This window comes from Lissotriton vulgaris, chromosome 2_1 (genome assembly GCF_964263255.1).
Source record: "Lissotriton vulgaris chromosome 2_1, aLisVul1.2, whole genome shotgun sequence".
Taxonomy (NCBI): Eukaryota; Metazoa; Chordata; class Amphibia; order Caudata; family Salamandridae; genus Lissotriton; species Lissotriton vulgaris.
Window position 1 is genome coordinate 2,037,076,760 of NC_141687.1, and position 13,850 is coordinate 2,037,090,609.

The 13,850-nt window shown below is 42.3% G+C and overlaps 1 protein-coding gene across 1 annotated transcript in view; it reads left to right on the forward strand.

Annotated features, from left to right (window-relative positions):
* Positions 1 to 582: 582 nt before the first annotated feature.
* FAM227B (family with sequence similarity 227 member B) overlaps positions 583 to 13,850 on the forward strand; it is a 629,863-nt gene continuing 616,595 nt past the window's right edge. The window contains exon 1 of the mRNA XM_086958267.1: positions 583 to 717. Coding sequence (XP_086814393.1) covers positions 583 to 717 — 135 coding nt within the window. The remainder of the gene's footprint in view (positions 718 to 13,850) is intronic.

Genomic DNA, 13,850 nt, shown 5'->3' on the forward strand with positions numbered 1-13,850 from the left:
AAATTGACTGACTGAATCTATCAAAGGTAGAATATCAGCCAATAACCTGTTAGTGAGTGTAATGCGCCTGTTTCCATAGGGTTTACGCATTACTGTTGAACATTGCTATCCATGATTAATAGCAGGTTTCATAGTTAAAATGAAGTGCACACATTTCTAAAAGCATTGGTGCAGTAACATCATGCGGGTAGCAGTCATCCCAGCAAAATGGCAGCATTGGATGATTTTAACAAATGCACCAGCTGGCGCTATTTTCAAAGAGTCTCTTTCCAGTAACTCCACCAGCATTGCAGACACCTTGACATCCTGGCATTAATTCATTTATCCAGGTTCACTCCATCTTTGTAAGAGAGGGGCAGTCCTAACTTGACCGGGTGTGTGCAATAATGGCAGATCCCACTAAATTACCAGTATTGCTGCTGGGTTCACGGCAAAGGCGGCTCTATTGAATTGACATGATACTGTAAAATGAACTGTGTACAGCGGATTGGCACTGCAACTGGCCGAATCTACAAAGATTAATCAACTTTCAATAAAGTGCACAAAAATAATTTGTATTTACTGTTCATGTTTTTGTTAGCTATGCGAAAGCAACTCGACTTCAATCTGGATGATCTAATTCGCGATGCAAAAAAAGCAATGCGCATAAAAAGTGGAGAAGAAAATGAGGATATGTCTTTGGAAGATATTTCTGAGGAAACATCAACAATAAAAGAGGTTTGTAAACCAACTCTCAGTTTGGTACAATTTTTTACATTTGACTTCTACTTTGTTAGTGACTTAATTTCACATTTACAATATATATTTATATTCTGCAGCGCCCAGTTTGCCTAGCATTTGAAATGTGCACCACATATCTAAATATCCTTAACTGCCTCCTCTGCTCCCTCATTATTGCATAAAAACTTACAGTATACATTTTTTTATTTTATTATTTTTTTAACACAAAGTTTATTGAATATCTGCAAGGTTTAAATGCACTCCAATATGATTCATCTTGTATACATAATATCTTTCACGTGGGCTTTGCATACAGAGAATCATATCCCCCTGTTTGTCCAAATCCGTGACAAAGCCCCAAATTGTGATATGCAATCTTTGTGATAACAATATGCATATCCTTACAGAATAACATGACATCATTGTCAAATCATGTATTGGAATGTTTTGATTTTCCAAAGAGAAAAGTGTAATTCATTTATCATAGAAATCTTATTTGTACGATGAGTTCCAAAATAAACGCAAAAAAACAGGAAATCCGACACCAAGGCACTATGTTGCATTATTGGGCAATGGGACGAGAGGGGAATTAATTAAATATGTCATTGGTCTTTGTATTCTTTAGGTGTGGGAGGGAGTACATTATTTGGCCCTTGGTGGCGGACATCTTGATGCTAGAACTTTAGTCAACCACTACTAGAATGAAAAATAGAAGTCTGGTATCAAAAGAATAATGGAGATTTCCGAGCTCTCTGGAATGAGCCACGGTTCCTAATCTGATGAATCCCTAATAGTAAGCTATTACACATTTATGGGACGTAGAACGAACACTCAATGCCACCCTACCTACCGAGCCTGAACCAAGGGACAGAGACTGACAGTTATGTAATTACAAAAGTAATAATTATATATACAATTAGGAAAGTAGAGGATCCATAAACTAACACTGTGATAGTGCTTCATGACAATGGTGAATAAAGGTGCACTAATGTTTAACACATAAAAAGGATGATGTTGACTCAATATTATTCGATTTTCAAAACCCAGACTGATAGTTGAGTTAAGGATTAAAAATTAATTATTATATTGTTGCAGTCAGCATCTGGGAAAGTCGATGTTTTGACCCCCTTGAGAATGATTCTTAACGGGGCCTTCATCAGGACACATAAAGGTACCGACCTCTCCGATAATTGCATCAAAGCCGGAAAAACAGTCAAAGTAATCTGATTTTCCAAAACATTACACATTGGGCCACATGTATTAAATTAGGTAATTGCAATTTCCAATGTATGAAACTCCAAGAGTTTCATATACCGATTCACAGTGGGTCGCAAATTGACCTACCTCTTTAATACTAAAAAGGTAGATCGCAATTTGCGACCCCATATAAATCACTTAAATCACAGGGATGGTGGCCTGTTGAGGTCAGCAGACGGCCATGTCCGTTATTGCTTTTAAATAAAGCATTCTTTTCTTTTAAATGCACCTTGTTTTCCTAAAAGGGAAACGGGTTGTTAAAAAAAAAAAGAAACATTTTCTTTTCACTTAAGAGCAGACAGTTGTCTGTGGCACCACTGCCTGCTCTTAAAAAAACGTTTTTACAACCATTCCTAAAGGGGTCCCTTGGGTACCCATTCCCATTTGCAAATGGGTTACCAACTACTAGAAGTTAGTGGTAAAATTTGAATATTTTGCAACCGCATTCACGGTCACAAAACATTCAGACATACCATTAGGATTTACTATTTGGAAGGGACACCCAATATACACCCCTTCCAAATACCAAATCGTAAACCCATTTTATGCTAAATCTCAAAATGGGTTTTGATACATGTAAAAGGCCTTTTTTGCGGTTCTGCTTATCGGTCCGTTTGTGAATGCAAAATTGGTTGATACATATGGCCCTTAATGTCTCCAGATTTAGCATTGGAACATTGTCCCAGATGCTGTCAGTTCTATTGGAGATCTCAGTGCTCACTCTAATAGTCTACCCAAGTTCCCAAGAATACCAGGTTGCCCCATAATCTTCTAACTAAATATTATTAGGCATAATTCATTAAAATGCTGATTTTAACAAGTGGATACAACCTCATTGACCTTACCCTTTAAACTGAGATCTTTAGACAAAGGAAAAACAAGACTCTTTTGAGACTGGGGAAGTACCATCTTACAAGCTTAAAGGCCCCAAAAGTGGAATAGTTGTGCTTAAAAAGATTCTGATATGATTGGGTGTCAGGCAGACATGGAGTCATTATATGAGGTGTGCATTGGGAGGTTGGGCATTCTGGATCTCAGAAAAATAGCACAGAATTAAAATAGAACATCATAGTCCACTCATACAGGTGTGTTAACCTTTTCCTCAGTCAAGCAAACATGAGGTGAATACAAAATGAATACTCTTGTGATTCAAGTAACTGGCCATTGATGGAGCGATATTACCAGCTTGGGTTATTTCTAAAACACCATACTTACCTGGGCCCTTAAACATTCATACAGTAAGTAAGGACTTTGGCTACATTGAAATATAATTTACCTGTACACATTTTCTTACCAAACTTTAACACCTTAGTGCTTATTTCCTCTGGTTGATAAAAAAGGTTGTTAGCATAATAGGCATAAAATAACATTTACTCTTATTTCTTTGAATGACAACAGACTCTGGAGATTTTTAAAACCTTTATCTATGCAATATTTTGTGAGTCAAATACCAATACATGTCAATCACCAACTTCTCAAGAAAGAAAATAATGATCAAAGCAAAAATATTTAAAGACTTAGGAAAATTTCTAGGCATTGGTACCTGGGAAGGGTGAAAAAGGAAAACGATACAAGGACATACCACACAGATTTATATTTACAATGAATGATGTGAGGACCAACCCCTGGCCAAGGGTTTAAATACGGACTCCCGGCTAGTGGGAGTCAAAGGATCACAACAGATGCAGTTATACTATTCTCAGTGTATGTACCACCCACCAATGTTTCAAAATGTGTGTAATCCCTTCATTTGATTCATTTGATTGGTCAATGGGATGGGGAGAGGTCATCACACCATACTAATTTCATGTCTTTTTGTAAGGTTCATTGTTCCCTGTTCCCACCCTTAATTTTACTTTCCCATGCTTTATTCCTCCCAGCCACATTCAGGTTACTTCATGTAAAATGTATATAAAAATTGTCCATTTCTTCTTCCCCTTTCCGGGTCACGTGGTGAAGTTCTCAGGCGCATCGCTGCTAAGATGGGATTTGGCAGTGCTTCATTGTCATCACTCGTCATTTGACTGTCCCAGGAGCATACGTACAATCATTCAAGATGGAGATTTCAGTCACCCTCCAGGCCCAAATACGAACTAATAATAAAGTCAAAGAAGAACACATTAGAATACAAAAATAAATGAATGCACTGGATACCACTTCTTTCTACTCTAACCCCCCTTAATTTATTTTAACTATTCTATTAGCAGTTTAGTAAAACATGCAAGGTTTAGTTTAAGCAGAGCCATGTGCGTTACCATGTGAGTTTTAAAGCGGACTTCTTTATTACTACTGCGCAGCTGCAAAGAATTCCCACCAAAAGCAAAGGACGTCATACTAGGTAGTTGAAGTAGACGCATGCGAAAAAGAGTTCCAACGTTTTCAGCAGCCATACTAAGACAGTCAAGTTATTTGTCAGTAAAGCACATAGACAAGCTTCCTCTAGATGAAGAAAATGTCATGTGGTGCAATTATTAGTATTCACAAAAGATGTGGATTAATTTTTTACATGTTATTTCGAGAGGATTGAATCCGAGCAAGTTTCTTTATGTATGAAACCTTGCTCCATCAGTCCCCTCTTTGATGGCATTTCATGCCATTACTATTTTCTGAACCAGATGCCAACTTTAGCAACTTCCCATTTCTATTTCAGTTAGTTTCTTCCATGCACTGTCAACTTTATACCTTCACTTTCAAAATGTTTTGTACAACTATGTTCAACATTCTCTACAACGTTTTCTTCTATTAATGTCTGAGTTTCTTCACTCTCTTCTTCAGGACCAAAGTAACAAAACTAAATATCATCACAAACCTTTTTCACATCTGATACTTACCCTCGCAAAAGAGCACTGTTCAACTCATTTAACTTTAGTGCTGGACTTTTTGCATAATATAATTTTCTCACTAACTTCCGCATTTGAGTAATGTACTGCCAACATCCTGAAATTGTGAAAGCACTTTGACATACTTTCCAGGAAAGACAAGCCAGAGCCTTTTCAACAATGGATCCGATATGCTTCTTCTTTTTATAAAATAGTGTTCTCTTTCTACATTTCTTTGTATGTTTCAGTAAATTATGGACTACTCTGTTGGAAAATATTTTTTGGCGCATTTCTTTATATTGATTTTCTCTTCTTTTACTATAAGTTGTATCCTTTGTATGTACATTGCCTTTTTTCCTTTCCTAATCTGTGCACTTTTTTCTGCTTTGAACATTTCCATTTTTTTTCTGAATCTAGTAATATTTTTTTATGAAATCCTTTGTGGTCTTACCAGAAATGTTTCTCTTTTTAGACACATTACGTTGGTCTTCCAATACTTGTGGTTGACACTTTTTCAAGTAAGTATCCTTTTTCTGAGCTTTTCTTCTTCTTTTTTTCTCTGGTATGATAACTTTTTTTTAATGATGATAAACAGGATCTGTAAAAAATAATCATAAATAAATATTTATTAATAACTACAAAATTATACTTTTTTATTACTATACAAACACATTCCATATCAATTCTAACTAAGAAATTTTAGGCCTGAAGCTCAGCTGTGAAGTTGGTAATAACAGTACATACATAGTACATACGAGTTTGAAGCACTCCATAAAACTAAAACCTGAAGCACTTTATGAGTACATGCATGGTAGGAAAATGATCACAATACTATAAGGAGAGACACTGAGTGAATTCATAATTGGTTCACTTTTACTTTAGTAAATAGGTTACTACATGGTACATAAACAGTCACTATCGTTTACCAACAGTACAGATTTAGAGTTTACAGTACTGCAGTGGTGTTTGTGTAGTGTAGGGGGTCGTTGTGTCGTACTGTTCTAGGGTAGTGCAGTGGTGTTTGAGTAGTGTAGGAGGTCGTGCTCGGGTAGTGTTTTAGGGTTTAGGGTACTGTAGTAGTGAATGGAAAGTGTAGGTGATCATGCTGGAGGTAGATTAATGGTTTAGGGTAGTGCACTGGTCTTTGTGTAGTATAGGAAATCGTGCTAGGGATAGTGTCACTGCAAGAGTACATTATTTATATGTATGCAAACACATAAACCAACCAAATCATTCTCTCTCAATTTCCCCAAATGAACACTGACTCACAGTGTGATTCTAGACAAATTACAATAATTCTTATAAATGCAGTAGTAGGGTAGTATAGTGATTTTTGGGTAGTGTAAGGGGTCCTGCTGTGATAGATTTAAGCTTAAGGGTAGTGAAATGGTGTTTAGGTAGTGTAGGGCGTCATGCTGGGTAGTGTTCTAGTACAGTGCAGTGGTGTTTATGTACTGTACGGGGTCATGCTAGGGATAGTGTTTTAGGGTTAAAGGTATTACAGTGGTATTTGTGTAGTGTAGGAGGTAGTGCTGAGGTAGTGTTCTAGGGTAGTGCAGTGGTGTTTCAGTAGTATAGGAGGTTGGGCTGAGGTAGATTTAAGGTTTAGGGTAGTGAAATTGTGTTTGAGTAGTGTAGGCGGTCGTGCTGCAGTAGTGTTTTAGGGTTTAGGGTACAGCAGTAGTGAATGAGTATTGTAGGTGATCGTGCTGGAGGTAGGTTAAGGGTTTAGGGTAGTGCACTGGTCTTTGTGTAGTATAGGGATTCGTACTAGGGATAGTGTCACTGCAAGAGTACATGTATTTATATGTCTGCAAACACATAAACCAACCAAATCATTGTCTCTCAATTTACCCAGATGGACACTGACTCACAGTGTGATTCTAGACAAATAACAATATTTCTTATAAATGCAGTAGTAGGGTAGTATAGTTGTGTTTGGGTAGCGTAAGGGGTCCTGCTGTGATAAATTTAAGCTTTCGGGTAGTAAAATGGTGTAGGGAGTCATGCTGGGGTAGTGTTCTAGTATAGTGCAGTGGTGTTTATGTACTGTATGGGGTCATGCTAGGGATAGTATTTTAGGATTTAAGGTAGTACAGTGGTGTTTGTATAGTGTGGGGGTCGTGGTAGGGTAGTGTTCTAGGGAATTACAGTGGTGTTTGGGTAGTGTAGGAGGTTGTGCTAGGGTAGATGTAAGGTTTAGGGTAGTGCAATGGTGTTTGAGTAGTGTAAAAGGTCGTGCTGGAGTAGTCAAGTCAAAAAGCTTTTATTATCGATTAAAAACCATAAAAAGACATATTTACACATTTGCACATACATCAATATTATATAAATATTTAAAAAAAATAGTAAAAGACTTCATAAAACAACGTTCTTGAGTGAGAATAGAAGGATTTAAAAACAGAAAAAAGTACATGCGTAAGTATCCCACAGGAGCAACAAGGATTCCATACTGAGCTGCCAGGTAACTTTAATTAAGGGGGAGACCTCCCCTATTATGTTTTTTTTATTTTCCTTCAGTATTGCACACCTTGTAAACCACATAGACAGAAGGAATTTTGCTGTTACATAAACTGTCCAAAAAGTGGTATCAGTTTTGAGAATTCTAAAGATCTCTCTATAGTCCCTTATGCCCCTGGACTTGCAGAATTGAATTATCCATTTAGCTCTTGCCCGAGAGTAAGAGGGGCAAAAGAGCAGAACATGTAGATCTGTCTCTCTACTACCCGCGCACCCTGGGCAAGTGCTCACAGGGGCTGGAACTTTTGACCACTTGTCAGTGGCCTCCCTTAGGAGAAGTGAGCCGTGCCTGAACTGGATGTATAATTTCTTGACATGGGGAGGCTGGATGTCGTCCAAGAATCTCTCAAAATTAGGATGGACCTTGGTCTCTAAAAAGGTGTTAGTAAGCCTACCCAAGGAAGCGTTTGATGGTAAGAGAGCCATACCATGCTCTCTCAGCACTGAACTCAGAGTTTCTCTAGGGAGCAGGGCACATCCCTCCTCCGGCGAAGACCACAGATCCCCCCTACCCAGGGCCTGGGAGAGGTGCCGGATGTACTTTAACCATGGGATCCTCCCTGCGCCCCTTCTAGATAGCAAATCCCGCAGATCCTCCCTATAACTCTCCAGTTCCGGGGTAGCCCAGAGCCGTCTCTAGCATAACAACGGACGATTCGAGATGACATCCTGCATAGGCAACTGACCTATATCCAGCCTTAGGGGGGTGAGGGTGGTACTCCAGGGAAGTCTCAAAAGACGCCTCATGAAACTATTCTCGGTGAGGGAGAGGGGGGCCACACTTACATGTCCCCATATTTCCGCACCATAAAGCGCACCGCCTCTGGCCTGAGCTTTATATATTTCTACGGGTGGTCCCATCAGTTTGAGGGAAGATTCATTAAAGACTTTTAGGATACCACCCGAGGACTGGGCAAGCTTCAAATTAGCTTTAGCAGTCTGCGAACCCCAGCCCATGCTATCATTTAAAGTGACCCCCAAGTACTCGAATGTGGAAACTCGGTCAAGAGCCATTCCATCCAGGTGCGGGTGGGGACAATTCGGGTGTTTCATGTTATACACCATATACTTGGTTTTAGCAAAATTAATTTCCAGATTCCTTAGTTTGCAAAAACTGGAAAATGCCTCTAATGTGCGCTGAATACCCCCCGATGATTTTGACAGTAGGAGGGTATCGTCCGCGAACATTCAGGCCGGAATTTTCCAGCCAGCTAGGGTAGGAGAATCCAGGTTTTTTGCTCCCAATAGGAAGTCAATCAGACCATTGAGGAATAGAGAGAACAGCGTGGGGGCTAAAACACACCCTTGCCTCATTCCCCTTTCCACTGGAAATGGGGATGACAATTCCCCACCCCTCCCAAACCTCACCCTAGCGTACGTGCCCTGGTGCATAAGCTTGAGTAGCTCGCACAAATAGGGCGGGGCACCCTTCTCATTTAGGATAGCCCAGAGCTTGTCCCTCTGGACCAGGTAAAAGCGGACCGAACATCCACAAAAATCAAATACAAACTGCCCTCCCCTAGGATAACAGTCCTCCAGTGTACCAGCTGTAATCTAAACAGCTGGCCGATCGTAGAAACCCCTGCCCGGAAACCTGCCTGCAGGAAGGTTAGGATTTGGTGGTCGTCCGTCCAACTCTGAAACCTAGTTAGGAGGGCTCTGGCGAAGAGTTTCTGGAGAACGTCAATCAAGCTTATGGGGCGGAAGTTGGCCGGGTCCGAGGGAGAAGCTTTCTTATGGATGGGTATGATTTCAGCTCCCAGCCAAGTCGGGGGGATGTCCAGACCCTGCATAATGGCATTAATAAAAAGTGCAAATATAAGGTGCCCAGACCCTTTCCTCGGTCTGATAGAGATCCCCAGGGATCTTATCGAGGCCCGGGGCCTTCCCCGGATTCAGGATCCGAAGTGCCGCCTTAATTTCCAAGATCGTATAGGGATAGCTATCATGAGCCCTGCCCCTTACGAGGGCTGGGACAGAAATACGTGCGGATTCGTGTAAATCAACCAGAGTGGCCTCACACCCTAATGAGTAGAGGGGCTTGAAATGAGCAAGCCACACCTCTTCACTGAGATTAGGGATAATAGCGGACGACCCTGTGGCCGAGCCTCCACGGACCAAATTCCAAAAGGACCTGAACTCACGGGCATCAAGAGCTGCTCTAATTTTTTCCCATCTGTCGGCCTCCCACTCTTACTTGGCCGCACAGGTGATACTTTTGTAGGTTAGCTGTGCATTTCTGATGGTCAGCTGAGTACCCCATTTCACCTTCTTTATCAGGGTACTTTTAGCCTCCCTACAACTTTTGTTGAACCAGTGCTCTCGCTTAGGTGCCCTCACCCTACCAGTATTGGAGGTTACGGCCTGTGAGTTAGATAGCGTGTTGTGGGTAGCCTGCAAGGCCAAAGAGTGTAAAGACTCACTTTCGCGACTCCACGAATCGCTAGCCACTAATAAGGCTCCGGCTACCTGGTTATAGATCTCTGCTAGCATGTCCGGTGCTTGAGCCACCTTCTCCCACTTGACACACCTGCCTCCCGCTGCTTGTAGTAAGTTTGCTCCTGTGTCGTATAATTCCCTAAAGGGTTAACTAGTTCGAGAGACAGAAGATTATGATCACTATCAACCCTTGGTGTTACAACAAACGCTTTTAGTCATGTCCAGAATTCCATGTTGACTAGGATATAATCAATTGTCGTACTTTTCCCTGGTCTATTATAGGTGCGTGCACCCGGTACATCTGGAAAGAGCCTGCCATTACAGGCTCTTAGGGAAAAGGTTACGGCCAGCTTGTGAATCGCAAGTGCCAACGGCAGCAAGCGCTTTACTGCATACATGGAATATTCCAGGATGGAGCAAGACTCGTCTTCTTCTGTAGTGACAGGGGGAATCCCCATGAGTGGCTCAAAATGACAATTAAAATCTGCCCCGATAATTTTGTGATTAAAAGAGGGGAAGGAAGAAAAGAGCGCCTCCAGGGTAGATAAGCCCTTCTGTATAGGGGCAGGGCGTAGGTAAATATTTATCACTGCCAATACCAGCCCCTCTTTGAATGTGAGTGTGATACACAAAATGTCTAGACAGTTATTGTCGATTAACTTTACTACACACCCCAGGTGGACTGCCACCCACGTACACAGCCCTCCAGAGGGTCTTCCCCTAGGTCCCTGGACTGCTGCTATATGGTATGACGCAAATCCTACCCTCACAGGAGCAGACAGAAGCCAGGTCTAATGGAATAAACAGAGATCAAAGCCATCCACCAACTCCCCCCACTCAGGATTTTGTAGCTTTAGCCCCAGCCTGGCCACATTCCAAGAACCAATCAGTGTGGGACGAACGACCGCTGACCCAAGAGGTGCTACGATTCGATTGACTTGGCCAAGATGAATAGATGTTACACAGAGATGGGAACCCAGCACTTGTCCTTCTACAATGGGTGCAGAGTTATTAGCTGGTAAAGATAGGCCATGCACAATTAGGCTGGGGGTGTGTACCATGGACCTTACAACCCTGCTAGGGCCTCCCGCTTCCTGACTCACCCCATAGTTTTGGGCCATTGTGGGAGCGCCTGAGGGTAGCGATAGTCAGTCCGCACTACTCAGAGCCCCGAATCGGTTGGCCACTGGGATATTATACTCTGGGGCACAATTGACATAGGGGGGAAGGAGTTCTTCCCGCGTGGCCAGTACCCAATTCAAACAGTAAAAATATCCCAAATGACTAGTGTTAATTAAACCTGGGAGAACTGGTCCACCACTCCCCAGTATTTGTTTAACAGCTACAGGGTCCCTAAAGTTAACAATTATGCAGTCACCCTCAATATCTTTGGGTTTTGTCCACAACTAGTTAACCCTACGCGCAAACAGAATCTCCCCCTGACCCTGTCCCATCAGGGGGCTGTGCCTATTTAGCCAGAAGATGGCCTTGTTCTTTAGCTCAGGAAAAGTTTCACTACGAGCACTGGCGAGTTGTGGAACACCCATAAGCACCACCACATACGGTGCTGCCTCTGGCGGTAGCTGAGGACAGGGAGGGGATTTTATTTGACTAGTTTCTTGGGGTTTAGGGAGAGAAGAAGGTTTATGTGTGCTACCGGTTACATGCTGGTACCCAGGGTGTACCAAGGGAGACAAGAAACACATGTCGACGGACAATGCTTATGTGCACCCAGGAAGATTATTCTTAACTGGTGTTATAGTGGATTTCTTTGTTGCTACCTGTACCAAAGGATATGGGGGGTTGACAGGGAGGATGCTGTCACCCAGCCTGGCATCTAAGACAGTGGCCAGACCAGGGCCAGAGCCTACTCTCATATCCAGGTTCCCCAGTACACTAATAGCCTGTTCTTTCCCCAAGCCTTTATTGTTAATGAGTGTCACTAGTTTATCGATCCGGGAGAACAGTGTTTTGAAGTGTGAGGTAATGAGCTGCTCCATGTGGGCCTGGAGGTCAATTAGCAAGTGAGTAGCCCATAGTAGGGGCCCAATGGGAGGTGTATAAGTCCTGGCTCCGACTGCAGTGCAGCCGGTCTAGAGGCTGCTTTATTAGCTTGTTTACTTGCGGGTTTCGGGTTCCTACGTTTGTGACTCGGTCGGGGAGCTTTTCTACCTCGTGGTGATGAATGTAGCGCCGGGTCTACTGTAGGGACAAAGGCTTCCGAGTCCAGCTGTGCGCAGGGTAACTCTGAGAAAGAGGTGAAAAATTATCTATATTCTGAGGGGTTAGCTGTAATTTCAGAGAGATCCCCTGCAGGCTGTGAAGGGACGATCACCGGGGTAAGGGAGAGACACCTCTCAGTGTTTTCAATGGCAATTGAGACGACTCATATCGTTTTTTGCAGCATTTTATCTATAGCTATGAGCGTAGGTAGTGATTGAGTGGAAGCTGCTAACTGCCTGGTCATGGGGCGTGAGGTAAAAGTCTTGTTAGTTTTGCTCATGTTGCTCATAGTAAATTTAGAAAAAAAATAAGGAAGAGATCCCCACTATGCAGGGGTATGTCAAATCAAATTAAACTACACGTTGTAAAGGTCAGATTAAAAGATAATATCATAAACAGTCCCTACTCGATATATCTAAACAAATAGGGGCAAGCTTTGACTGATGGAGAAATAATAAGATACACGTCGGAGGATTATGACCACAATAGCGAACTAAGACAATTAAATTACCAATCGCTGGTAATAGTGACTGCAGACATCAATGGGCGTGGCCCAGCCCTGCCTCGTACTGCCCTGGACGGCCACAAAATGCCGCTGTTTGCCCGGGCTTAGCCCGGTGCCAACCGCGCGCGTCCGGCGATGCGGGAGGTCACGGCCAGTTAAGTCCTCTAAGTGACGGGGATAAAGGGAGGGGCTGCTGGTCACGCTGCTGCTGCCCTGCTGGAAACTGGGGCTCGTAGTCCAAGTGCCTGCCCCCGCTGGTCAATGACTCGGATGCTGCCGCGAAGCATTTCCGTTGCTGGAGTAGTGTTTTAGAGTTTAGGGTACTGGGTTTAGGGTACTGCAGTAGTGAATGGGTAGTGTAGGAGATCGTGCTGGAGGTAGATTAAGGGTTTAGGGTAGTGCACTGGTCTTTGTGTAGTGTGGGGAATCTTGCTAGGGATAGTGTCACTGCAAGAGTACATGTATTTATATATAAACCAACAAAAAATCATTGTCTCTCAATTTCCTCAAATAGACACTGACTCACAGTGTGAATCTAGACAAATAACAATATTTCCTATAAATATAGTAGTAGGATAGTGTAGTGGTGTTTCGGTAGTGTAAGAGGTCCTGCTGTGATAGATTTAAATCTTTAGGGTAGTGAAATGGTGTTTAAGTAGTGTAGGGAGTCATGCTGGGGTAGTGTTCTAGCATAGTGCATAGGGGATCATGCTAGGGATAGTGTTTTAGGGTTTAAGGTAGTGCAGTGGTGTTTGTGTAGTATAGGGGGTCGTGGTAGGGTTGTGTTCTAGGAAATAAAGTGGTATTTCAGTAGTGTAGGAGGTTGTGCTGGGGTAGATTTAAGGTTTAGGGTAGTAAAGTGGTACTGTAGGTGGTCGTGCTGGAGGTAGATTATGGGTTTACAGTAGTGCAGTGGGGTTTGGGTAGTGTAGGAAATTGTGTTGGGGTAGATTTAAGGTTTAGGGTAGTGCAATGGTGTTTGAGTAGCGTTGGCGGTCATGCTGGAGTGGTGTTTTAGGGTTTAGGGTACTGCAGTAGTGAATGGGTAGTGTAGGTGATCGTGCTGGAGGTAGATTAAGGGTTTAGGGTAGTGCACTGGTCTGTGTATAGTGTAGGGAATAATGCTAGGGATAGTGTCACTACAAGAGTACATGTATTTATATGTCTTCAAACACATAAACCAACTAAATCATTGTCTCTTAATTTCCCCAAATGGACACTGACTCACAGTGTGATGCTAGACAAATTACAATATTTCTTATAAATGCAGTGGTAGGGTAGTATAGTGGTGTTTGGGTAGTGTAAGAGGTCCTGCTCTGATAGATTCAAGCTTTAGGGTAGAGAAATAGTGTTTAGGTAGTATAGGG